Consider the following 26962-nt stretch of genomic DNA (forward strand, 5'->3'; position numbering starts at 1 on the left):
GGGGCGCGGCCGCATGTCCCAGCGCGGCGGCCCGGCCGGGCGGCACGTGGGCGCCGGGGGGGCTGCGGGGGGCGCCGGGACGGGCACCGGCACCGGCACCGGGGCAGCTGCGGGACCGGCACGGGGAGGGGCAGCGCCGCGCCGTCCGTCCGTCCGTAAGTACCGCGCGGGCCGCGGCGCCGTGCCTCGGAAAGCGGCGGGGCCCCGCTGTCAGCCGGGCCGGGCCGGGGGCTGTGGGCGCTGCCGGTGCCGCTCGTCCCGCGGGCCGCCGTCAGGCCGCAGCTGCGGCGGCTTCGCCCAAGGTCAGCGCCGCCGCGCCCGGGCCCCGCCGCGCCGGCCCGGCGCCGAGGTCACGGCGGGGCCCGCCCGGGGCGCGGCGGAGGCTGCGCGGGGGGCCCGGCCCCGCCGGGGGGGGCAGGCGGCGGGGGCTGCCCGGCCCGGCCCGTGCCTCCGGTACCGCCCGGGGCCGCCGCCGCCGCTGCTGTGCTCGCGGCCGCGGGAGCCGCGCGGGTCCCGGGGGCTGCCGGGGCGCTGGGCTCGGGGCACGGCGCGGCGCCTCGGCCCGGCTCGGGAGCGCAGCGGCCCCGCTGTCAGCGCTCAGCGGCAGCGCCTCGGTCGCCCCCGGGGCAGCAGCGCTCCGGGCTCGTTTTGTCTCGCCCGGCTCGAGGCGAGGAGGAGCCGAGCCCCGCGGGTCCCGGGGCTGGGCCCGGCTTTGGGCGCTCCGTCGCAGCCTGGGCGGCGCGGTGTGGGGCGGGCAGGCAGCTCCGGGGGCATCCCGTCAGCGAGCGCTGCCTGTGGTGGCAGCAAACGGCACCCAAAGCTGCGCTCCACCGCCGTTGGTCTGTTAAGCAAAAGCGAAGGTCGTTAGGATGGAAGCGATGGAAGTAATTCCGCCTTCCTGCGCCCCCGGGGTCGCTGCTGCCTTGGAAGGCTGGGTGGCTGCGCTGGCACCTGCGGAGTGTTATCAGGCGCTGTGGACTTTGTCTCGGATGAAAGGAAATAGTTCGTTGCTGGGGAAAGTAGGATCAGGAGAAGGTAACTTTAGTTTTCTCCTGTTTGTTTGGTGCCTGTGAATGATCTACCAAGTTACAGCCCCCGGTGTGTGTGTGCGGTACAGCCGAGGAGGAGCACATGGCGCTCTGGAGTGTGGCACAGCCCCTCGCGAGGGAGGTCGGGCTTGTCCTGGTAGCGCATGCTAGAGCTGTCAGAGCAACGTAGCTGAGCTCGCTGCTCTGCCAGGGAGTCGCTCTGCCAGTGACCAAGTCACTTAACCTCCTCGTTCTTTAATTAGTTTCCTGTGTAAGGGGTGAAATGCTGCGCAGGTGTCTGCTGGACTGCTGGACCTCTCGGGTGATGATCTCAGAGTACCTGGGATTCTTTCAGAACAAGGACAGTGCAGCTTCACTGCATGGATCTTGATCATACGGTTTAACTCTTGATTAATTGGTTTGCTTGTATGTATCACCTGGTGCTCTGAAAAAAAATTACAGTTTTTCAGTAAGTCAAAGGGAGTAGGGAGCCTGTAGGGCTCAAGCTGTGCTTGGAGCTTGCTAGAATCCACCTCTGTCTTGTGACACTGGCTGTCCTGGTACCGCTCTGTTGGCAGTTCATCTGACGCTTTGTTTCCTGTGTTTCATTGAGCTCTTGAAGGACTTCTGAAAGCTCTCGTGAAATGTCAGTGCTGGGGGATTCAGGCAGGTGAATCTCATCACGGTTGTACAGTTCCTTGTACAACAGGGCTACAGAAGGTTTGCTGTCAGACATAAAACAAATGCTACTATTGCAGGATCTGCATGAGATAGTGCTGCAGGAACACACGTTTTTACCTTCTGGTAGCTGCTGCTTATTTAGGTGTGTTTTCCTTGGTTGTGCCAAGTTTAGCCACCTGTTTGAGAAACCAGATTCCTCCTTAAAGCTCTCTAGAGAGGCTTTGGGATACTTGCGTTGAAAACCTCCTTTCCTTCCTCCCTCTTTCATCAGCTGCCTAGAAAGCCTTGGCTTTACTGTAGGCATTCCCCAGTGCCTGAAATTAGCAGGAATTCCCCTTGCCACCCACAGTGTAAGGTGGAGGTACCTGCGGTTCAGACCCACCCGGGTACGTGGGTGCCTGGTTCCTGCAGGTTCTCCTGGGAGTGACAGGATTGAGTGACAGGCTGTGACAGGAGTTTGTTTGCTGAGGACTGCAGCCAAAGCTGCTCAGAGCCAGCAGCAGTTGACTTGCTGCGTTGAGACTCTCGTGTTCATTTTGAAAACACTGCAGGCTGACTTTGGGTGTATTTGAGAGCAAGTGTGTTTTTGCAATAGAAGAGTTATCTGAAGAGCGTCGTGCTTTAAAGCAACATACCCCTCTTATCTTTGACTCTCATCTTTCATGTGTGCTTAACTGATGTGAAAAAATGATTTAAGGTATTTCTAGTGTCCAGGGGGACTGTAGTAAGATCGGGTTGGTAGCCCCGCATGCCCTTAGAAACATCTAGAAGTCATTGAAAGCCATTAATTACTTCTAATTGTGTAGGGTTTCAGATCTAATGACTAGCCTTTTTAAAATCCTGATTTCTAACTACAGTGCTCCTGTGGAATGCTTCGCACAAATGGCTGGCTTGTGAAGTTACTCACTTCAGGCAGCCAGCTTGAGATGCTTGCAAGAAGCTGTTTATTAGCAGGTGCTTTGCTTCCTGGAAATTAAGGCCATTGAGTTTTCTCCTTACAGAGGTTGTAGAAGGTGTTATGTTTTCATGTCACTCGCTGCTTTTGCAGACAACCTCTTCAGCTGTTTTATTACTGTCCGCTGCACAGATTGTTTAATATTTCTGCTGCTGCGCCTTGTGCCCTAGCTGGAAACCGACTGAATTTACGGCCCCAGTACATTACTCGTAGCAGAGCTGAATATTTCATGAAAGATCATTTAAAATCATTCTTCAGTGAACAAACCACTGCTTGTAGACCTTGAAGAGGTCCTGGGGAAAACTGCCTTTGACCTCTACTGCCACCTGGCAATGAGGATGAGAAACTTACCATGTGCTACAGCTGGTTTTGAACTCCCTGTGTATAAATAGCAGCAGTTCCTAGCAAAAGCTCATGATCTGCATGTGCCTCTTGTATCAGGGGCTTTAGCTTTGTGTGGGGATAAATCAGTGAATGGGAAGCTTCAAGTTTCTGGAACAAGGATTGGAGAGGGAGAGAGAAATGTCCTCATAAAACTCAGGGATGTGACCCTGCAGTTTTCCCCTTCTGTAATCAGGAGCATCTTTTGCGAGCTTGGCTTTGTGCTCTGTCCTCTGTTGAAATGTGAGGTTAAGAAGAGTTCTGTGGTGTCCAGGGGGACAGGAACATAAACGCCAATTCTCTAAAATGTTTCGAGTTGAATGGAGTGTAGCGTCCTGTTTAGCTGGTAAAAAGGATGGGCTGCTGGCTGGCAGGAGTACCTATTTGCTGTTCCTTGTCTCCTCCAACTCAGGGCGATTGTAGGAAGGTCACTTGGCCTACCTTTGCTTTGTTCTCTAAAAATGGGCTGCCAAAGCCAAGGAAGGGACGCAGCCTTCAATCTTAGGGGAAAGCCGTTTTGTGTATGAGAACAGCCCCTAGCATAGTTTGGGCGAGGGCTTGTAAGTGCTACTGTAATACAGATCAAAGTGAAGCATGTCTCTCTCTGATTAGGTCTCAAGTATGTTGTGTAACTTCTTGTATGCATTAACAAGCTTGCTACAAGTTATCTTCCTGCTTGTTCAGTCTAAACATCTGAGTGAAACCTTTGCTGTTCCTTCCTAGTATAGGTGAATATAGAGTGCTTTTTTCATAAACATTCAAAATCCTTCCTCTCTTTGCACTCCTGTGGTTTATTTGCAGCAAGCCAAGCTCGAGGCACAAGGCTTCTAACTGAACGACACCACTTCTTGCTTTTCTGTTTTAGCCCAGCTTTTGTTTTGAGAAGCTGTTCATCAAGGTCTCGTTGCTGTGCACAGTGAGCCTTCTAGTGAGCAGGGCTGGATGCTGTTCCCCAGATACCTGTTTGGTCTCAGCGCCGCCTCTTCTCGCTGTCTCCTACAGCCGTATCAGTGCCTTGTGATGTAAACCTCACTGTTCTGTCTCCTTGAAAATTCAGGTCTTTTTTTATTGTGTGCAGATATTGGAAACATTTGGTTCATTTAGTTTCTGCTCCTAGGTGTTATGCATGCCTGTTTTTTGGAAATCAGCATAGATGCCAGGCATTTTACTTAACTGGTTGTTTAAATTTTCATTTATAAGCTGCACCTGTAGTGGGCATTCATGTTGCCTTAGAAAGGGCTGCATTTGTTTCACTGATAGAGAAACAAATGCAAAATCTGTAAGTAACAGATGTAATTTTTCAGAAGTTCTGGAAAATAATTTTTTATTTTCCAAGCTGGGTGAACGTGCAGAAAGAGCGAAAGATGATAAAACTCGGATTTGTGGAAAATGTTCATAACGTGGCAGCAGATCGTGAAGGTAATAAAAGCTGCTTTGCCTGTCCTGCAGATGGCTCGTTCTCTTCAGCATTTTATGAAAAATGCTTTTGAAAGGGTTGAATGTGGACTGGTAGGTGTGTCGGGGAGGAAAGAAACTACATTTGGAAAGAACCCCACAAAACCTCTGCCATGCAACGTGGGAGATGCAGTAAGGACAGGGCCAAGCCAGAGCAGCCACGCTGACTGCTGCTTATCTCTGCACACCAGACAGGTCCCAGTGGGCACCAGGCAGGTGAGGAGGAAGCTGTGTGTGTGATTGTTGGCTGGCTGGGGGTCTCTGAAGGTACAGGAAGCAACAACTGAAGCCTCGGCCTCTTGGCTGCAAGAAGTGCTGCTCGTTCCCCAGTCAGGGATATCTGTGCACAGAGTGGGTTGGGCTGAATCCGAGGACTTTTCTCTGCTGTTTAAAGCAGGGTGATAATGGAAAGGTTATGTGGCCTCTGGCCAATATGCTGAGCTTTTTCTGGTTAGCTCAAAGCAATAGGACATTTGGTCTGGATCTGTGTCTGGAGCAGACTCCAAGTGGCAGACTTCCTCAAATTTTGAGGAATAGCCAAGGAAGATCAAGGTGGTAGTGGTAAAACAGTGCAGAAGCTGTTTCAGAAATTCACTTCTGTGTCTGAGACATCTTCCTGACAAAGCAGTGAAAAAATTGATCTTGCCTTTCTCTGTAATAGAGAGATTCACTGGGACACACTAGTTTGGCTGAGGAAACTATAAATAATGAAACAATTGGAGCAGAAAGGTAATAAGATATAAAGTGAAGTAAGGAGCTTGATAATCTGATAGGGTTAATGTTAATTACAAAGTGTAACCTGTGGCTTATTGCATAGCAGGTGTGATCAGCTCAGGGCCTTGCATTAATCCATGCAGCAGTGCAGGTGGTAAGGGTTGCTGGTGCTTGCTGTTCACATATGTATGAGCTTCTTGGTGATTTCCAATACACCTGGAAAAAAAACCCTACAGTTTGGCTAGACTGATACTTTTATTGTAAGCCTCTGCTTGTGAGTGTGTAAATACAAACTTCTCTGAGACCTGCTTTGGCCTAGAAGTATTGCTGCTTGAGCTGAGGAGCTCTGCTGGCCTGGTACTTGAATACTTAGTCCCTCTTTCCATGCATTTTCCATGCATCCATCTCCCACTGTAAAATGAAATATTAATAAAGCCTGGGCTGTCAGCATAGCAGCTTCAGCTGTGAAGGAAGGGAGTAAGCTGTTGTAGGAACATCAGTGAAGCTGATTACACTGAAAGCAGGTTTTATCTTGGAGATAAAAGACAGCCTGGTGTTGGTGGTGGTGTTTCTTGTTCCAGTGCTCTAGTTTAGGTCTACAACAACCAGCTTTTTCAGGCTTTTGCTTGTCAAAATTTATTCCTCTGCAAATAGGACTGCTGGTTCCTTAATACTGTAAGGTTGTAGAGTGGCTTCATTAACAGAGTTCCATCACAGAGGAGATGGCTTCACGAGCTGTGTAACCCATGTTAACTAGGCTGTAAAAAGAAGGTATTGCTTCAGGAGTATCTCTTGGTGTTCTTGTCTCCCAGTGCTGGTGTTTCAGGCAGGAATTGCTGCAGAACTCTTCGCTTTAATTAAGTAAAGAGAAAGTCACCTGTTATTTCTTTTTAAGTAAGTACCATCCAGTTTGAGATCTTGCTTGCCTGGCTCCTACCTGTCTGTAGCTGTTTGTTGCTACTGAATCATGTCTCCTGAGCTCTCACCTCTGGGTGTTCTTTTTGATGGGTGCACCAGGCTGTCCTGGGAGGAAGTGGTGGGAAAGGCAGGAATCTGAAATGCCACAAATTCCTGTGGCTGCCCGATACCACAGAGACCGCGAGTGGGTGATGATGCAAGGGCTGGCAGCCTGGCGATGCGGCAGGTCTCTGTGACTTCACGGGCCTGTCCTGTGAGGTCAGCGTTTGGTCCTGGAACCCCTCCACCCCCCATTTGAACCTGCAGCCTCCCATGGAGGTTCCTGGGGACCTGACAAAGGTGGGAGGTCCCCGCAACGAAGGCTCACCACCTCTGTCTTCGTACAGAAGCTGCAGTTTGGGTGGTGCCTGTCTTCTGCCAGTTCAGTGCTGTTTTGAAAAAGTGGCTGATGCTAAGCATAGGCAAAGTAAGTTTTTCTGTGGCTGTTCCTGTGCGGTAGTTTCCCTTACCTTAATCTTACTGGTAGGGATTCCAGTTCTTTAGTTTTTTGTCAACTCTTGTTCATATGCCTCCTATAAGGCAGAGCACTTGCTCCTGGTTATTTTTAGCATGGAAAATTTTAAGAGCTCACGTGGTCCCATGTAGTTGAACTGTGCCAGCCTTGTCCAGTTCTCTTTCACCCAGATAGTATTTATTTCCCGAGTGCTGTATCGCTAACCATAGGGCTTGCAGGGAGGCGTCCTGGCCTTGCTCTTGAAGCCACATTTCCAATTTAGCTGCCTGCTTGCTCGCTCTGCGATCTGTCAGGCCGGTATTTAATTCCAGCCTTGGCTCGCCCTGCCGGCGGGGTCTGGAGCGTAACCTCTGCGGTGCCGGGCCAGGGAGACACGGGGGAGGCCGGGAGCAGCGGCGTGGGAGGGCACGTTCCTGCGGGGCTCGGTCCCTGCAACTTGTCCGCGTTTCTCCCACATGGGGCCTTGGAGCAGCTTTCCCCCAGAACAAACCTTGTGCTCTGAAAATCAGCTGCAGCAAGAGCTTGCTGAGCTCTCCTCTCAGGCCTTAAGGATGAGTTATCTGGCTTCTCCGTGAGGCTCGTGCCGCGAACATTTCTGGCCTTATAAGGATGTGTGTGCTGAAGGATTGCTTGTCCTGGCTAGGGAAACAAGGTGGCTTAAAACTGCTCTGGGACCCTAATGTGAACGAGCTGACTGTCCTGAGACTTTTCTTAAGGTAGGCGAGCGTGTGTCCATACTTGTCCTCATCTCACGGGTCTTTACCAGCAGTTCTCCATAAATCAAGTCAGAACGCAGCTTTGGAGAGCCGACTGCCCCCTCCTTTCCCCTCACTGTCCCAATCCCATCCTGACCTACTGAGGGGATTATTTAGCTGCTTGGAGAAGTCTCGTGTCCTGGCTGCAGCTGTGTGGCTCTGCCTTGAAGTAAGGTGTGACATTTAGACCGGATTCCTGAAATGCCAGAAGGAAGTGGAAGTGGCTGGTGGTGCGGGCCGAGTGTGTACAGTGTGCGAGCTCAGCGCTGGTTCGGCTCTATTTTTGGTGCCGGACTGCATGGGGCCCTGTGTCCTGGGGAATGGCACCGGGGTGTCAGCGCTTCAGGCTGGTTCTGGTGTCTACACACTGATTGTCCCCGGTCCCAGGCCCTGGGGTTGCTGTGCTTCCCCCGCGGGCTGCTCCTGCCCCAGGAGCACGAAGGCCGGCGGGCCGGGCTCCCTCCGGTCTGGCAGTGCTCGAGGCCATGTGACTTGACAAGCTGCCATTTTGTGCGCTGCTGCTGGCGGGAGAGCCCCAGGCTTTCTTCCCTGTGTGCTTAAATGATCCCGTTGCCCCTGCACGCCTGAACTGGCTGTCAGACTAGCAATGGGGAGGGGGTTCTGTCACTCCAGAATGTGTTGGGAAGCGGGCTTTAGGGGCTCTCTTGCAGAGGAGGCGGAAGAGAAGTCGGTGCTGTATCCTACAAGCTTTCTGGCACAGTTGAGTTACGCAGGTTAAAAATCAGCCATCTTCTAGGCATCGCGTCAAAAGCGACATTGCAGCCAGCCTGCCAAAACCAGGCCGGCAGAGCCTTCCTGTCATGCTTGCTTCAGGAGGTGCCTGTGGGTGCTGGCTGCCACCTAGCCAGGCCGGCACGCTGCGATGTCTGCTGGCATCGCGTGCGGAACCACCGCCTCGCATCCCCTTCTAGCTGATGGAAGGATGTGGACTTCCCATTTGGCACGGTCGCTGATAGCGTAATGCAGCTCTTGCTAAAACTAGCCAAATTAAAAACAAGAAATTAAAGGAGCTCCACAAGGAGCAGTCAGCTAAACAACCAATCCCCACTATTTCAAATACCACAGAAGAGTGAAGATCTTATCTTAAATGATAACAGTGCTCAAAAGAGCGCTTGGAACTGTTTTGTCTGCCAGGCTTGGGACAGGCCTGTCCCTCTGTGGGGCATCCTGCTACTGTCTCCTGTGCTGCAGCGCTGTGTGGGACTATTGTTTGGACAGTTGGTGCAACTAAATAGGGAATCGGATAATAATGGGGCTGTCTGTTTAATCAGGGAAGCTTGCTGGGAATGGGCTTATGTGATGGGCTTTAATTTGAGTTTGTGGTATGCCTGAGAGACAGCTTGTGGGGTGGTTCTGCATTAATTACAAACTTAAGTGGACAGCAGATGAGTGCTAGCAGTGGCTCACAATGTGCAATTGTACTGTAGAGGATAAATGTGAACCTTTTGTCTTAGCAGTGTGCAGACTTCACCCTTCCCAATTACCAAATTCAAATTTAAAAAAAAAAAACTAAATCCAAATTATTGTATAGGTTTGTATTGTTTTTCCCCTCACTGCCAGATCTGTTTGAGGAAGCATTCAGAAGTTGCCATTAACCAACAGCTTATCTTCAGACCTGACTGTATAAAGCCAGCTGGAAGTATCTCATGCGGAAGATATTGATAGGACTGTCCAGTGAACGCAGGCTCCAACTTCCTGCACAGAACAGCATTAATACCTCATTCACTATGTACTAGAGATATTACTGGATTTCTTAAATCGTCTGTAGCTACCTTTTGATTTGGGATTGAGCAAGAAATTTTCTAGTCACGATTTTGGACGTTCGTTATTTACTTGTCTCACTGCTGAGTCCTAACAACTGAGACGAGGAGGCGAGGCTGGCATCCAAACTAGCTCCGATAAAGTTGTTTGCTCCTCTGATGGAAAGGTGTGGCTGGAGGAAGAGGTGAGAAATCTGCAGTGAACATTGGATTATTTGAGACTTGGATGCTCAGGTTGAGCTTGAGGGAGGCATGTTTTTGTCACCCAGCTAGAACGTGAGCAGCTCCTTGTGAAGACTGGGGCCCCGGAGCAGAGCTGTATTTGGAAGCTGCGGTCAGAGTGCTTGTTCTGATAAGTTTTTTCTGGTGGAAAGACTAAGCATAGTTGACAGACTAACTTGATCGTCTTTTCTTGTCTAAGAAATATTATGGTTCTAGAAAGGAACTAGACAATACTCTTTTTCCAGTGGGTGGTTCCCATTTCTATGACTTTGCTATCTCCTGAAAACAATCTTTATTTTTGCTGCTTATTGGCAAAAGTCGAGGCCTGTTTGGAGAAAAGTCCGTTGTCGTTGTATGTAAGCATCGTCAGGCACACTGTGTTTTGCTTTAATTCCTGCTCAGGGAAAATGTAAACTGTAAGCGCTCTGCAGCAAGGCTGGTCAGGGGACGTGGGTAAGTGCTTAGCTCTGTTCCAGCTGCAGGCTTTCCTTAAGGAAAGGCATGTCGGCGCTGCCTCGTGTAGCTTGGTGAGGCTTGTAAATGGAGGAGCATGACTGTGATGTGAGTGCCAACAGCATCCACACGGGGAAGGGTTTGCAAGCTCCCTACAGTAAGAGGCAGCTTTCACCTCTCGAAAGTCAGATGAGTAACAGCTGTCAGCCTAGTAAATTTAGATGTAGAACAAACTTAGGAGCTGCATGCTGAAGTAGTAGTGTCTCTATCGAGACTGCTTTTTCTAGACTAATGTCACTGTTACAAGGCTGTTAGAACTTATTTCCCATCCTTACCACCCTTGGAAACAGCTCCCTGTGGGCTGTCCTTAAAGTCTGCAGCGGGGTGCAGTGTGTCTGAGCAGCTCCAGTCCTGCCTGGCTGGCAGTCTGTCTGCTGGCTGGCTGGTGAGCTGAGGTGCACAGAGCTCTCCTGCCCTTCGGGAGGGGCAGAGTTTGCAGTAGGATTATAAAAAGCAGGGGTCCGAGGTCAGGTCTCAGTCCCCGGAGTGCAGGAAAAGCCTCCTTTATCTGCGGTGGCGCTGGAAGCGGAGCAGCCCAGGGTGCCCATGCAGTGTGCGCACTCCTGCAGGTCTGGTGCCATAACCTGTTGGGAATGCTGAAGTGTCTTGTGCCCTGCTGGGCAGGGAGCACTTCCAGCCGGGCCTAGAGGCAGGAAAGCACTGCAGCAGAGTATTGACTTGGGCCAGAGCAGCTGGGGCACTGGAGGCAGCTGGCATGGCCTCACATCTCTGACAATCCCTGTCGTGGTCCCTTCTCGGCAGCCTGTCTTCAGGGAGCAGCAGGGACCTGGGGCGCAAATGCCCTGACCCAGCTGAGAACAGGCAGTGCACGAGCCACTGGAATGACCTAGACACTCATTAATTTGGTGGAATTGATTCATAATGATGTCTGTCTTTATCCAAGCAGCATGCTAATGCAAAGAAGAGGCAAAGCACAGTGTGCCATCTTGCTTTCTGGTCTATTTATAGACATGAAAGCATGCTCCTAAGTTGTTTTGGTGCCTAAAAAAGCCACAGAACCCTTTTTAAGAAAAGGCTGAAACTGCAATTAAGAGAGATTCTGTTCAGCATGTTAAAAGTGTGCCCGCGTCCTGGATTCTGGTCATAGCATAAACACAACTCCCTGGCGGCGAGCAGCGCTGGAGGATGATGTGGTGCGTCGGGGCCCGGAGGGCTGCGTGCTCAGAAAGTGCAACCCTGCTCTCGCACCATTCCCTGGCTTTGTGCTCGAAATGTGATTAGAAGGAGCCATCGCTGAAGCGGTCCGGGTGCGTTCCTTCACTGGCACTCCCTGCATGGATAGGTGCTCCCAAAATTCACAGCATCTTTGCAAAGTGTGTGCAGCAGGCTGAGGCTCCCAACTTGTGATGCTGTGCTCCCAAACACCTGCTGAATATTAACAGGTCTTTGTTGCTGGGAGTTCAGTCATTCAAAGGCAGGAGATTATTCATCTATCAGTACTTGTCTGAAATTGACATGAAACCTGCACATCGTGAGTGATGTCCTTTGCTGGAGCAGTCCTGACTAAATTATCTCTCCTTGCCTGTCCATTAATGATGGTATGAAGGCTGTCAGATAGTATAAGCAAGCTTCAAGGTCATCCTGCTGCCCCCCGTAATGCGCTGCACCAGGAGCTGTGTGCTTTTGCAAGCTGTCGGCAGCTTAAACCCAGCCACAGTTCCCGTGGTGTTAGAGGCACTTGGAGTTGCTTTGCTTGTTTTTCCTCTAATGCATTGTGAAATTGAAGTAACTGAAGTAACACTTCTCTAAGCAGACTGCAAGTCTTGCTTCTCCTCTCTTGGAAAAAGTGAACCTTGGTCCTCTGTCATTTGGAGCTCTTCAAAAAGCTTCACAAAAGAAGTGTTGGGATCCTTTTAACGTGGATGACAGAGGTTTGCTGGGCAGGCACCACTGGCTTCCACCAGCACCTTTCACTGAAGCTCCCACCTGCTGACTTACGAGTCACACAGAAGCCCTGGGGGCCTCTTGCCTCACGGGGGTGGTGTTGGCCTTTTGAAACACCAGTGCACAGAGCCTGGCAGGCTGAAGACACGGCCTCGTGTGTGCTCCAGTGTGAGCTGCTCTGTGCGGGGACTTCGGGTGAGGTGTGGGGGGGTGGCAGCTGTGGAGGAGCCTTGCTGGGGTCACCCCAGAGCAGGCGGGGTTCAGCAGGTGTGAGGGCTCGCTTCTGTGTGAAAGAGGTGGGAAAGCTCACCGGGAGCGGTCAGGCTGAGGAAGGAACACAAACCTTCACGGGAAGGTAGAGAAGTACAGAGCAAAGCCAGTGTTGGATGTGTAAAGGTGCAGGAAAACCAAAGTAACCTGAAACTGGTTTCTCGGATGTTTCTTCCCGGCCTGGTTTGAATTCTAATGTGCGAGTTCTTCTCCCCGCTGGAGTTCCTTCTGTCTCACGCGCTTACTGCTGCAGCTGTCCGACAGCCCTACAAGTGCACAGCTCTTTCACTTACCTCCTGGCTCAGTGACTGAATGACGACTGCTCTTGCATTTCTGACTCTAAAAGCTGCTGTTAGATGTTTTTTTGTGGCTGTTTCAGAACACATTTTAACTAGCCAGGCATTTTACGTGCTTCTCAGGGCCCAGAAGCTGTGCTGTCAGTGGTTTACTTGTATCTGGTAGCAATGTCTAAAAGCACATGGATGTTTCCCCAGTCCTCGGCATGCTGCTGTCTCTGTAGCTGTCTTAAACTGCAGGCCTTCCCATTTTATATCAGTCCATGTAGCCACATAAAAGCTTGCAAATCTTGTTCCTCATCTGTCACTAAGCTATCGAGATCAGGTTTCATACATGTCCTAGGCATCTGTGCACAGGAGCTGGTCCTGCAGAGCCTTCTGTTGCTGGTATCCCCTGGCATCTTTCCGCAACAGGGCAGAGTAACTCTCTCTTGTCCGTGTTGTCCACTGTGGTCATATCCAGCTGGTCTTGTGACACCCATTGGCTTGGGGGTTCGTTTTTCCAGGGGAGGTAACTTGCCTTTCTTAGCACTGTGACCTGATTTACTGCTGCGGTGTTCCCTTTATATAGCTATGTTCTTTTAACAGAAACCAAGCTGCAGGCAGATGGGCGCGTTGACGCTGATCTTATTGCCCATCTGCTTAGCTTGCAAATCCATTGATGGCTGTGTGGCATGGAGGGGCATGCGAGTTCTGACTGGACTTAATGTCCCTTGGTTTTTAATGTATACCCCTCCTGTGGTGGTAATGGCTAGATGGGGAAAGGTTTTTGGCCTTTGGCCAACAGCTGTGTTGGTCTTCCATTGGAAAGTATGAGATCTTTTAAGAGGGACTTCTGGTTATTGGGCGACACTTGCTTCATGAGGCTGCAGGCACTCTTTGTTTAGAAATACCTTCACTGTGTGTGTAAAGAGAAGTGGAGTAGCTGCACGCTGCTGTTTTGTACCTACTGAACTGCAGGCTTGAGTGGTGTGCCCACGCACCACCCTCTTGCAACACTGTAGATGAGAAGGTTGCAAAGCAGTTCAGTTTGACCTAGTTGCTGTATTTTAGAGATGTGTGTTGTCCAGCTACAAACTCTTGAGTGATGTGCCTTTCAAGCAGAGAACTGGGGAAACCTGCGGTGTATCAAGTCTTAGTTTTTGGCTGTTAGTAGCACAGCTGTGCTGCGAACCCAGCCTGATGCTGGAGAAACGTGCAGTGCTGGATGCTGTCCTTGTGTGTAGTACTGACCTGCAAAGGTGAGGCAAGGTGAAGCTGCTTGCCAAGATAAACGTACTGGTGAGAAATGTCCAGATATCCATACTGCTAGGAAAAGGTCTTGTTCCACAGCCTGCTGATAGAGCAGAGATGTGAATTTAAAGAGTGGCTGGAAAACAAGCCTGTCCGCACTAACAGAAATAGCTCACGGCATTTATGAAACTTTAGCCTTCCTGTTATCTTTCATGTGACTATTTTAATAACAGTTTTCTGTTTCCCTTTCTAGGTCTAATTGCTGAGGCTTTGTAAAATGGCTTTACGCTTTCGCACTTTGTTCCCGTATGCCATACCTGGAGTGCTGGCACTTCTTGGCTGCTGGTGGATCTATTCCAATAGAAAAAAGCATCCGAGCAATCATAACAGACAAGTGATAGCTGTTGCAGAAGAGCAGCAGAAAGAACTGCCAGAGAATGATTCATCACCCAAAACAGAAGCACGTGTTTCTCAAAGACTGCCTCTCTCCTCAGAAGAGGAACGCCCAGAGAATGAGACCTCGACCTCCCTGCCGCCGGCAGGGTCGATGACGCCCTCTCTTCTGCGTCAGCCTCATGAGGGGTTAGACTTCTCACGGGACCTTCCAGCCCCAGCAATAACGACAACTCAGCCCAGCACCGTCAAGGACGACAGTGAAAAACTAGAAATAATAGGATCTCAAGATGAAAGCAGTGTCCCTGCTTGTGTTTCTCTCCCTCTGATCTCAAAGAGCTCAAAGTGTCACAGCAGTGCTGCAGTCAGCCCTAAACAGGATTCAGGCTCTAGTTCAACCCAAGATCAGTGGCCATCGGCATCCGTGACACTGACGCAAGAGTCTTTGGGAATCACGGAGGAGATCAGCAATGCAGAGCAGTCAGATGATTCTTCGTTTAAGCCCCCTAAGGAAAGCCAGATGCCAGAAATTGTGCTATCGGATGCTGGCTGTGTGACAGCCCTTCACTTGGGATTGGAGAAGGAAGCCAATATCCCACAAGCCTTTCTCAATAATGAAGTTGAAGTTGTATCAAGTCACAAGGATTCCGCGATTAGGATGTTACCGGATAGTTCAGAGTCTGCCTGTTTGGAGCAGTCCAGGGAAGAAAAGATGTCTGAGTTGAGTGACAGTACTGTACCTGTGTGTCAGGAGGGCACACAGCCAAAAGGAGATGAATTAGAAAGGGAGAGGATTGGAGGAGTGAGTCTGGACAAGGAAGAAGTTGAGAAAATTGAGCAAGTAGCAATACAGATCATTTCCAAGGTCATTTTGGCAGCAACCGAGGAAGTGCTGTCTGGTTCTGTAAGTGATGTGTCCAGTCGGATCTGCCAGGCTGCAGCCAGCCGAGTCGAGAGGCCTCTGGAGAGGGCAAGCACTGTTCCTTCTGATCAGGTGCTTGCAGCAGAAGCTGTGGGAGGAGGTGAGAATGCCGCTGCTAAGAGTGCTGTGGTGCTGACATCCCCACAGGTGGAGGAACGCGATCAGTGTGTGACATATTCCAGCTGTTTAACACACAGCTGTTTATCCAGCCCTGTTCAGGGAGACACGAAGGAGTGTCAGGTAAAGAACTGTGTGCGCGGTGAGTCGCAAGGAGTCGATCAGACTCCTGTGGCAAGCCATGGAGGGTCACTGGGAAAATCACACTTGGTTACGGAGGACTCTGGGTGCAGCACATGCGCATCTGACGGTGCGACGAGTGCGGAGGACCCGCTGCAGAACACAACGCTGTCCGTCACATCAGGCCAGCATTCGGACTTACTGAGCACATCTGCAACCCAAGACACTTCTGTTGAGCAGAGCTCAGTACCAAGTGAAAAACCTCCTACCCCGAAGCTCCCTGAAGACAGCAAAGTGCCATACAGTAATGGGATGCTGAAGGAAGACGGGCCAGACTTGCGTCAGGAGAGTAACTGGGCAGCAGAGATTGATGGAGATCACTCGGGAGGTAAGAGATTTGGAAAACCTCATACAAAAATGTGGTGAGCAAGCACTTAATGTGCTGTATCCCCCTTGCTTCGCTACATGTTCAGATAAATCCTCTTCATGTTTAACTTTTTCCCAGCAGATGAATATTTAGCCCTCTTGTTCAGGTGGGTATGACGACTCTGAGCATCTGCTGTCAGAATTCCCATCTCTGTAGTATCTGGTGTTAGCTAGGTGACGTTCAGCATATACTGCAACGGGGTGAACGGGCTGGTCCCCATTCAGCACAAGCTTATTGTCTAAAGCTAAGCATGTGCTTGAGCAGCCTGGTGAACTGGAGTGTGTCTGGGTGTAGGTCAGGCTGGTGAGAACACCTTACAGGTTTGAGACCTGCTAATACAAATTCCTGCTTTGGATCAGGCAGCTTCTAATAAGCATTGGGATCTAATCTATCCTTGTGGGGGGCTGTAGGTGAGCCTTCTGGGGTGCTGCTGGATGAACCCAAGAAGTGCTCTAATAAATCGTGATAAAATCAGTTGATTGCAGACCAATTACCCCGGAGCCTGTTCTCCCTTGGAAGAGTAGGTGCACGCCAAGAAATCTCAACCGGCAGCAATGCTCACAGAGTCCCTCCATCTGTCTCTATTGTTTTTGCCTTCTAGATCCTGGAAGATGTGTGCCTGGCAGAATAGAAAGCTGTCTGAGCAAATGTTGACCCATGTGACCTTGGGGATGGATGTTAAAATCCTTTATAGGACCCTGTGGTGCCAACAGCCCTTAATGACAGGATGCCTTTTGTAATTGCTGCAAAGTAATGGGGATCCTGCTTGTTGTAAGACATGGACTGAGTTTGCCAAAAATTAAGGATTAAACCCACAAAACGTCTTGACTAGTGAGAGTAACTATAGGAAGAAAATGGTTTTGTCTTGCTGTGAATGCTGGCGCGATGGGAATGTGCTGTGCAGCCTGGTGATGATGAGGGCTAAAAGTTCTGTGCTGAGACAGCTGAAGGCTAGGGAGAGGGGATATCACAGGTAAAGTTGCTGATGTGTCTGTGCTGGATAAGAGGTCCTACAGCTGACCTTCACACCTGGCTGTGAGATTCAAATCCTCCTCCTTGTCTAGAAAGGCTGTGGCAAACAGCTGCACTATTTGCCTTTGACTTTCTAGGCATCTGTGCTGCATTGCTAGTTAAGATGTAGCAAATGTAAAGTAGCTATTGGATTTTTTTTTTCTTTTTGATCTTACATTGGTTGGTCTGAATGCTTACAAGGAAGTAATGATCTTTGTGCTCCTGCCCCTTAATCTGGAGGAAGGATCAGTCTTGTGATATGCCAAGCAGGAGGAAGCTGTTTTAGTTCTTCTCCTTCCCAAGTGGAAACCACCTTGATATTGACTGATAGTTTGGGAACAAACTATAGATCAATTCTGGTACCTTGTTTCCCCAGGCATATGAGAAGTTTGGGCAAGAGGCAATACGAGCACAGCTGACACTCATAATTCCCCATGCAATCCCTGTTTGGGCAGGAATGTGATGTCAGTCCAGTGAGCAGATGAATGGGCTGCGCCCCCCTCCCGGTGTGCTGAAGTCCTGTGGTGAGCCCTGTCTAAGCCATGGGGAAAAAGCGGTGTATCCTTCTAGAGCTGCAGCTCTGTGGTGTTGTTAGCAGAGCTCTCGTTCAGTTGGTAGCATTTACTTTTAGTGTCTTGTCTCTGCTGTCTAAGGTGCCACTATGTTTGAAAGACTCCTCCTGAAATTGAATTTCCTTCTGTTGCGTTCCCAGAGGTGTTCAGGTTTTTCTTCAGGAACAAAAGGAAACTTCTAGTAAACTGCGTGGTAGGGCTTGACTCTTACTGAAATACTGCAGCATGGTACAGGAACATCCTGCGAGAATACATGGGGAAAGCTCAACCTAACTTCTGTATTAAATGACGTATTTTCATGGCCTTGTGTCCGGTAGCCGGGTTAATTTTGTAGGTTATCTGAGTGCTGATAGGTGCATGTGTTTTGTAGGTTCGGATGTAAATAGCATGGATTCTGTGGACAGTGGCTGTGCCCTGGGGAAGACAGCAACTCGCCAGAACTCTAAGCCAGGAGGAGAATCCAGCAAGTCTGACCTCACTATCTGGGAAATCGAGGTTCCAAAGGTAACCAGGCACCAGCCCATCGTGCTTCTCGCCCTGCCCTACGTAGTGATCTTCTGGTTCTTGCAGTCTGGTAGTGGCTCAATGCAATCCCAAGGAGATCAACAAATAAACAAGGATTTAAGCATTTAGCTCCTGTTACAACTCAACAGGAGTGAAGAGCCTGTGCACAGCTGTAAAGAAGAGGCATGTAAGGGCTATGCCCAGGGTAACTCCGGGTGTTAAACTCATTACTCCCCATTTAGAGAGATTTTTTTTCCCCCCGCTGTGTAGGAGGGATGTTTCAACTGCCTGTCTAAACTCCTTCTCACAAGCTGAATGCTGATCTAAGCTATTCTATAGAGCTGCTTGCATCTCCGTCTTTATAATGAGCTTTCTTTTGGGTCATTATAAAGAGAGAGGATGTGTTTTTAGGACTGTGTTCATCCCTTCTTTCCAACCTTATGCAAAACTGCGCATGGCTGCCAGACATGTCATCGCTCTTGCAGTTCTGCTCCTCAGCAGATCTGGATGCTGATGATCAGTAAAGCGAAACTGCATCTCCTGGTAGGATAAACGTGCTGCTGCCTTGAGTGCACCCTGCACAGCTGCCCCAGGGCTATGTAGCCTAATAGGCATGATAGATTAGAAAGGGAGTAAACCAGGCTAATTAGCTTGCTTTAAAATTGCTGCACCATAGTATATATTTTGAATGAAAGATGAATATAGCATGTTTTCCTCCCTTTAACCTTTCTCTTTTTAAAAGAGAAGTCCAGACTGGGAGAGGATGTGATTTCACTGACTATAGGAAGACAGTAGCATTTGCTGGGCCTGACTTTGTTCTGTTTGGGTTTTATGTTCTTCTGCAAGATATAAAGATGAATCTTTTAAAATGAGCTGCACTTAGTGGTCTGTATCTGCCTTGACTTATCACAGACCAATATAACTCTGCACTGGGATGGTGTTACCTTGTGTTCATCCTGCCTGGCTCTTTGCACTGCAGGAACTGGGAATGTGGGTGAAATAAGGCATGGAGAGCATTGCTGTTTGATTTGTATTTCTCTTCTGACCATTTTTCTTGTCTCTTCCATGAAGCATTTAGTTGGCCGCTTGATTGGCAAACAAGGGAGGTACGTGAGCTTCCTGAAGCAAACATCTGGTGCCAAAATTTATATCTCAACACTACCTTATTCCCATGACTTCCAAATCTGCCACATTGAAGGTGAGATGTCTCTGTTCAGTCTAATACCTAGCTTGTTGGTTGTAATTAGATGGGCAAGGATTTTCTAAGTCGTACAGTCTGAGTCTGGTGCTTTACAAAACTTTTCTGCTCACAGACAATGGTGTTACAGTAGAGGTATATGCCAAGTCACCTGTACCCTGGCACATGAACCCTCTGTTCTAGAGGTGAGAGTGCAGTTTAGCAACCTCAGCTGCTGTAGTTCATAACAAAAATAAGATCTTTTGTGGGATGACTTCTGGCTTTTAAGGGAGGAGCTATGGGGTGTGTATCAGCAATGGAATCTGATTGTGAAGAATGATAGACTAAATGCGGCTGAAAAAAATCTGCCAGTACTCTGTGAAAAAGGTCATCCTGGAGGCTAAAGCTGTTGAAGCTGGGGCCTGCATTGCTTGCGTTGATCCAGTCATCAGACTACATGGTCAGTCTATTAAAACTTTTTAAATTGTTGGTGTAGCCCAGGTTTCTTGTAGTGTTCTCTAGCTCCACATAGGGTATGTGTGTCCCCAGCATATTTGTGTAACAGATCTTCTCCTGGATTTTTGTCTTCCAGGTTCCCAGCATCATGTAGAAAAAGCACTGAGCCTTATTGGCAAGAAGTTCAAAGAGCTGAGTCTCACCAACATCTATGCTCCACCTCCACCATCGCTGACGCTTCATTCCCTCCCTATGACTTCCTGGGTAAGTCTCAGCTTGCTGCCTGTGCTGGTGTCAGGGTGGAAGGCTGCTGTTGATCACTGCCATCATAGCATGCCATATCCACGCGGCCCTTTACCAGTAAGAACATGCTGGTTCACAGGTTCCCTCAAAACACCTTTGGATCTGTGCAGTTATCTATTGTCCAGCTTGCGTAACTGCTACAGATGAGATTATCTGCCTGTTCTTCTGCTACAGGTAGAAAGGAAATAGAAGTGGGAGATGTAGCAGAATGTTCTACCAGGCTGGGGTTAATGTTGTGTAATCGCACATCTGGCTTAGTAGGCTTCGTCCTCCAGACTAGATGTTTGCCTGAGGAAATACCACTTCAGGCTGGAACTGGTTGGATTGCCTGCCACTTCTGCTTAGAGATCAAAATGTCATGCTGCTCTGTTGTCATTACTGGCACTGCCCTAAATCTTGAAGCTAGAAATCTTGAAGCTAGTCTTCTCAAAATATTTTACTTTCTAATGGTGTTGAATTACACTTAGAGAAGGCTTTCACATTAGTGTTCCAGAGAAGAGTTTTCGTGCTTCTTGTGTTTCTAAGCATCTGTACAGCACTCTTTTGCTTGCATTGGGCATTTAAAATGTATACAGTAACTGCACATAGCTGTCTCCATGGATGTAAAGGCTGGCTTTGTTTAGGAGAACTGAGTTTAGTGACATTAAAGGCATTTTAGATACATTTTGTGCACAATAATGCTTTGTGTTCTGTGTAGTTGCCCAATGCAGTGGCTCTATGTCAGGTAGGGCATATTAATTTTAACATGAGAGCTCTGTGGTGAATCTTGGACAGCCCCTGCAGAGATTACCTTGATGTTAAAAGCTCTGTGGGTAGGGAATCCTTGCAAGTTGTACTGTGTTGATAGTGCAATGTGACTTGACCTGCATCATTGCTAATTCTGCTCACTGATCTTTTGGGTAAATAAGTCCTACAGCTGCTCTGTGCTGATAGTCTTTTTGTATACAAGATGGGCCCTTCCCTAAATCTGACTTCCTGTACAACAGCATAGTACTGAGTACTACAGCATAGTACTGAGCACACTGAGTACTTTCTGGTCCTGATCCAAAGCAGCCTTTGGAAGTGAATTATCATCATACTAGTGCTTTCCCACTGGTGTCTGTCAGCCTCAGGAGTTGTTGGTGGAACAAGGAGTTGCTTTGAGTGTCTAATGTGACTGAAGCTTGTGTTGTAATAAACACTAATGAGTATTTTTCTCCTCCCTGTGGCAGTTGATGCTCCCAGATGGAGTCACTGTAGAAGTGGTTGTGGCTAACCAAGTCAATGCAGGACACATGTTTCTACAGCAACATACGCACCCCACTTTCCATGTCCTGCGTAGCCTGGACCAGCAGATGTATGTCTGCTATTCTCAACCTGGAATTCCAACCCTGCCAACACCTGTAGAAGGCAAGTAACTTGGCTGCTCACAAGTTGTTCAGTTTCATGTCTTTTCAAGCTGTTCTCAGAGTACAGATGTTTTACTTTCTTATGCCACTCATCTCTGGAGCATATCCTAGGCCACTTAGTTGCATGTTGAAATTCAGGATGAAATCAAATCCATCTCAGTTTCTTTTTAGTCAACTTAGCATCTGGTACATTTTTGCTAACAATGTAGAACTGCTTCTGAATCTGTAGTGCTGCTGTTGGGACACAGTGTAAAGCAGAGGCTGCGTCACGTGGAAGGGGTTATTAGCACTTGCTCTCCTTGTTGGAGACAGACCTTGCTGCTGGTGATCAAAGGCTGGAACAGAAGCGGATGCCTGCATAGAACAGCATCGTATTGGCAGAGACTTAAGACTAAAACCCACCTCTTCTGTGTCACCTGTAGGCCTTATCTGATTGGGGGGTGTGGGTGGTGCTGAAAGAAGATAAAAGCAGTGTAAGAAGTGCTGTTGATTCTCAGTAGATAACTGCAGTACTGCTAATGTGTGAAGTGCTTATTTGTGGAAGTCTTCTAATGCTGAGCCTCTCTGTGCTCCTATGCTCTGCAGTTGGTATTATCTGCGCAGCTCCGGGCCTGGATGGGGCATGGTGGCGGGCTCAAGTTGTTGGCTACTTCAAAGAGAGCAGCGAAGTGGAGATCAGATACGTGGACTATGGAGGATATGAGAGAGTGAAGATTGACACGCTCAGACAAATCAGGTCTCTAGCTCCTTTTCTGTAGCCTGAGGCAATATCTGGCTTGAATCTCCATCAGAGGCATCCATGTGGTTTGAATAGGGATTTTCACTGCTGAAGTGGGAAATGTTAGAATGACTTGTCCCAGCAGAGGGCGTGGATTTCTTAAGAGCTTACTGAGCTCCTGCAATTTCTCTTCTCCCCTTGAAAAAAGCCATGCAACTTCTGCCCCTTCAGCACACGGATGCAAAAGGATGCTTTCAGGAGTCCCAATTCATTGATGAGCTAGGAATAAAACTGAAGTTCTGTATACCTCACCCTCGCTGGCTGGCAGAGCTGTATACAAGCCCATTAAATACTCGATTGCCCTACGAAGAGCCCCCAGGGGCTTAGGGGGGTAAGAAGCACAGCCTGCATTATGGAAGTGATCTTTGGTTGGAGCCCAATCCAACTTGATGTGGTAACCAAACAATTTCTTGCTGTTTAGATGGGTGGAAGAATAGTCTGATCTTTTTTGGACTGTCATCAATTTTAAACTGAATTCCTGTTAGTGTAATTGATTAATCAATGTCACCTTAAAGAATACAGAAGTAATTTAAAGGCATGTTCTTATTCTAATTTGATTCTCTTTAAGGTCTGATTTTGTAACACTACCTTTCCAAGGAGCAGAAGTTTTACTAGACAACGTGGTGCCACTTCCAGGTAATGGAGCTCTCGAGAGGTACTGTTGGCACTCCTCCTGCAGGCTTAAATGGATACCGGCTACAAGCAAGCAATGCTTCGGTCTAAACTTTCTCTTCTATTGCAAGTGCAGCCTTTGAGGTGACGAGCAAGGATTGGAAGAAATATTTTTTTCTTCTGAATCAGCTAGTATGGCACAATCTGTCTGACTCAAGGGGAAGTTCATAAATATCCAGGCTTTTTCTTGTATGAAGGAGAGAATGAATTACTCTCTTAAACAGCAAGTTTGCAGGTCTGGCAGGGTGTAACTAAGCAGCTGTAACTGTTCTGCCTTCTGCTGTACAGTAACTGTAAATGCAAACTTGATTTTTAATTTGCTAGACAAATACCTGATATTTTCCTGCTGAAATGCCTGATGTGTACATTCTGTATTCAAAAGACTGCCCTCTGAGCACTGGAATGTCAGTCACTGCCTAGAAATGTTTTCTATATTTTTGGTTGGTTTCTGTTTCCTGGTGTTGGGCTCTTTTTTTGAGATTCTTGCTGTATTGGTATCTAAAAAAGATGGCCTTCCTGGGGTGCAGAAGGGGTAAGCTAGGGGTCAGGCTGGGTTTTATCACTGGAGCTTCTGGCTGGCAGGACTTTAGTACAGGCCCTGCCAAGACTGTAGATGGATGGCCAGGTTTAAGCTGCTGCTAGCAGAGGTGAGTGGTTTGCACGTTCCCTGAGGACATCTACCTCCTTCAGCATTTGCAGAGGTGTAGGGAGTTCACTTGTTGCTGGAGATTCTCAGAGCAGGAACCGCAAAGGTGAAACTTTTATTTTTCAGCAGTTTGATAGGAAATAAGCAACTTTTGTTCAAAATGTACTTATGCACTTATGTCCTGTCTCATCTTCACAGTGTGAATTGTAACTTCATTGGCTGGGACATGGGGGCTTCCTGCTGCATTGCGTGTGGTGTTAGCAGCAGGACCACCATAAGCTGTGCAGGTTGTGAGATTCAGGCTTCCAATGCTTGCAGAGCATGCATTTGGCATTGCTCAGATGCCAGCTAGCCTGTGGGACAAATGTTTGAGTTTTCTGCTTATAGTATGGCACTCTGTGCAAGGTTGGGAAAGTCCTGAGGCCCCTGACCTTAGTTTATTAAGCATCAAAATATTAATGGCAGCTCAAAGGCATTGCAGAAGAAGAATACTTTTGTTTTTAAAGCTTCCTAATTCATCAGTCACTTATGTTCACATTAACTTGGCTAGTGGCTTTGAAAAGCACTTCATCCTCTCCCTTCAGCAACACAGCAGGCGTAATATTTGTGTGTTCTCCAGCTTAATAGACTGGTTTCAGCAAGTGCCTACAGCAACCGTAGGTGAGGATTCTTTGGCCTAACTTATGTGGAAGGTCAAACGAGATTAGTTTAATAGTGCCTTCTGGCCTTTAAAGGCTGTGAATATCTAATTTTTCTCCTGTTCTTTTCTTTCCAAAGACGAGGATCACTTTTCATCAGAAGCTGATGCTGCTGTTAGTGAGATGACCAGAGGCGCAGCACTACTGGCGCAGGTACATGAGAGCTGTCTAGAAAAGCCTTGTTGATAATTTTGCTGCTGCTGTTATTCTCTCTGCCCCTAGCATGCTGTGTGTTTATCAGAAACAAAGTGCAGAGCCTGTAAGGCTGGCTGCTGAGCAAGGTTCTTGTTGAGAAGTCTCAGCTCTGAGAACAGGCTGAGAACTCCCTTGTGTGGCATCACCACTGCTTGGGACTGTGTGGCTCAAAGGGATGCACAAGGAAAGGGGTGAATATTCCATTCTGTCAGCTGATGTAGACCAGGAGGATGGGTGCCCAAATGGGCTTAAAGAGCCCAAAGTGTCCAGCAGATCAGGTATTCACCTGGGCCTGCACTGCTCTGCCAACCTTGAATGCCTTCACAACACTGATATGCAAGATCGCCCCCTGGCCAGCCACAGGCCAGAAGCTAAGGTTTCTGGTAGTGTCCCACAGGCTTTTGTGCGTGGTGCCAGATCTTAATAAAGAGGGCCTTACCTTTTCTGAAGTGTTTCTAATAGTGGCTGTAGACATCCCGGTAAGCCAAGTGGGAAGCTGATAGTATTTGTAACAATCTCCTGGCTTCCTTTGGTTTAATGCAACACTCAAATGTATCACTAATTCTAGCAAGGGTAAAGATTTGAAGAAATGGGGTGACAAACTTGCCAGCAGAGTGTCTCAGCTGCCTGTTGGCAACAGCTACATTTCTTCCACCTGCGTGTGGGTTTAATTATTGACTATCACTCAGTGATGTGAGCCTTGCATCTACCATGGAGGAGACCAGAACTGCTGCATGCTAATGTTTTTCTGTTTCCAGGTCACAAATTATGACAATGCAACAGGTCTGCCACTAATACAGTTGTGGAGTATGATGGGAGATGAGGTATGTTAGCACACTTACCTTTTCAATATAGTTCAAGTTTATGGCTGTGCGGACTCATTTCTTGGTAAGGAACTTGGTGTTTCTTGCTCGTGGCTTGTTCACCTTTCTTCTTTTTTCCTCTCCCTTCAGGTGGTGTCGATAAACAGAACTCTGGTGGAAAGAGGATTTGCTCAGTGGGTTGACAACTACTAGCAATGTCCTAGATGCCTCGACAACCTTTTCCTAACAGGGAAAAAAATAATCCTGTTTTGCACTGTTACAATTTGGTTTGGCAACCTCTTACGGGAAGATCTGTTTACACCTGCATACAGAGTTTTGTGGTCCATTGAAACTTGTTTTGCTCAACTGTTACCATTTCACTAGAAACACATACCTCATCTCAGTGAAAGGCAGGGTATTAAAAGCCATAATGAGAGATACTGTAGCTTTAAAGCAGAAAATCCTCCCTGGCCTCTATTCAAAAATTGAATGGAAAACTTGTAGAACCCTAGGGCTTGCTTGAAGTCAACAAATGCCCCTGAAATATTAACTGTGGTTGCATTTTTGTTGAAGATGTATAATACCCCATGAAGCTGGTGTCCGCTTTTATGAAAAGTTACATTGGTTGTCCTTTTTTAACAGGCTCTGCCTGTGAAATTAATGAATGTTATTAAGGAAATTAATATTCAGTAATGAACTTTTCTATATCATGCCACTGATGTGCACAAACTGCATTCATCTTATATCTTCTTGATGCCAGGAGGTTGATGAATCGCATTTGTTGCGCTTACTGTGGCACATGTCTCACTGCAGTCATGTTTTTTTATGCTTGATATGCTTAACAAAGAAAGCTTCTCTGTGCAGATGCTTGAAGTGCAGGATATGTTACCACTACGATTTTGCTCTTGAAATATCATGTATTTAAAGAAAAGAACTGATTGCCAAGCCCAATTGTAATTTGTATTTTTCTAGCTGTGCAAGTCTGTAAATATATATAAAAACATTGTAATATTTTGTACAAGAAAAACACTGGAAACAAAGGGAACTTTACAGAAACTTTTTCACACCAAAATGTCCTATGTAGGTAGAACTGGTTTGGAGTGCATTAGGGTAGCCGACGTATCTGGAGCATCCGAATGTGGGAGTGTTTCCGCTCTACTGTATACAGGATTAGCATTCCCTTAGATTGCTGTCTGGTTTGAATTGTGATCACTGCATTCTTTGCTATGTTGCTGTACAGATCTCTTTTTAAAAAAAAGTAACAATTTGGCATTAATATTGCAGTGGTGTTCTCAATTTTTTTGCTCCTTTTTAGATTTCTATCACAAACCTAAAATTTTGCTCAAGTAATTTAAGCTGACTTAATACTCTTAAACATATGCCCTCTAATGTATATCATTTTAGATATGTATTGAGCTGGGATTTATTGCTGGCAGAGAAGATACTTGCCAGGAAAATGATGTAGTCAGGCCTCGAACTTTTTCAGGTAGATTCAAGGATGTCTTTACATCCTATGAGCTAACATGTCAGCACATCATACATTTGGATAGCTGCCTACAAAAGCATTTGGTCCGATCCCTTCTGATATGGTATGATTATAACCTTTTTTTGAGTTCTCTCCTATTCGGCGCTTATGATTTAATGTTCATATTTGCAATAATGTCCAATGAAAACTAAATTTGGTAACTCAGTTAAATCTATAAAACATATATCATTTTGGAATGTTTATTTTCCATTTCAATTAAAGCTCGAATTTTAAGCCGTCTTAATCAACCTGTGATGACTAAGAGCCTTCATTTCCAGACCTCTTGTGATGCAGGGTTGGGAAGGGAGCTCAGTGGGATAAGCAGGTGAGATAAGATCCCAATGGCTTTTCAACAGATGCAGAAAGGTCAAGCTTCAGCTGTCCTGGGGTTTATTTTACTTCAAACTTTGTGAAGGAACTGAAAACTGAATTTAATCTTATGATGAATTACTTACTAGAAAGCCTTAGCCTGAGCACTGGTACTCAAAGCTGTTGTGTATATATGGTGGAATTAATTTACCCTGTGGGCTCAGGAAGCCCCTTCGTCACACTTGTGTGTTGAAAAGCAAAACTTGGGAGTCTCCCTATTGTACAGGCAATAAAACCCCCTCTTTCAAGTATTAACAAGTTCCTT

General features: G+C 47.7%; 1 protein-coding gene across 4 annotated transcripts; it reads left to right on the plus strand.

Annotated features, from left to right (window-relative positions):
* AKAP1 (A-kinase anchoring protein 1) lies at window positions 1-26572 on the plus strand. 4 transcript variants are annotated; one of them, XM_083806104.1, is made up of 11 exons: window positions 1-155; window positions 13875-15561; window positions 17554-17687; window positions 18759-18885; window positions 19457-19584; window positions 20835-21012; window positions 21597-21747; window positions 22358-22425; window positions 23885-23958; window positions 24759-24824; window positions 24954-26572. In XM_083806104.1, the coding sequence occupies exons 2-11, from the start codon at window positions 13899-13901 to the stop codon at window positions 25014-25016; spliced, it is 2652 nt and encodes an 883-aa protein (XP_083662230.1). In that variant the 5' UTR covers window positions 1-155; window positions 13875-13898; the 3' UTR covers window positions 25017-26572. The 4 variants fall into 4 exon arrangements, with proteins under 4 accessions (XP_083662230.1, XP_083662233.1, XP_083662231.1 ...); XM_083806107.1 differs by having other exon boundaries at window positions 20-159; XM_083806105.1 differs by lacking the exon at window positions 1-155 and adding an exon at window positions 186-302.
* The last annotated feature ends 390 nt before the right edge of the window (window positions 26573-26962 follow it).

This window comes from Anser anser (genome assembly GCF_964211835.1).
Source record: "Anser anser genome assembly, chromosome: 20".
Taxonomy (NCBI): Eukaryota; Metazoa; Chordata; class Aves; order Anseriformes; family Anatidae; genus Anser; species Anser anser.

Bases quoted from the DNA above. Each gene is read 5' to 3' on its own strand.
- AKAP1 (XM_083806104.1), top strand. From the start codon at position 13,899: ATGGCTTTACGCTTTCGCACTTTGTTCCCGTATGCCATACCTGGAGTG. The intron at 19,585-20,834 runs GTAAGTCTCAGC...TCCCTGTGGCAG, and splicing joins CCCTCCCTATGACTTCCTGG to TTGATGCTCCCAGATGGAGT. The intron at 21,013-21,596 runs GCAAGTAACTTG...TATGCTCTGCAG, and splicing joins CCTGCCAACACCTGTAGAAG to TTGGTATTATCTGCGCAGCT.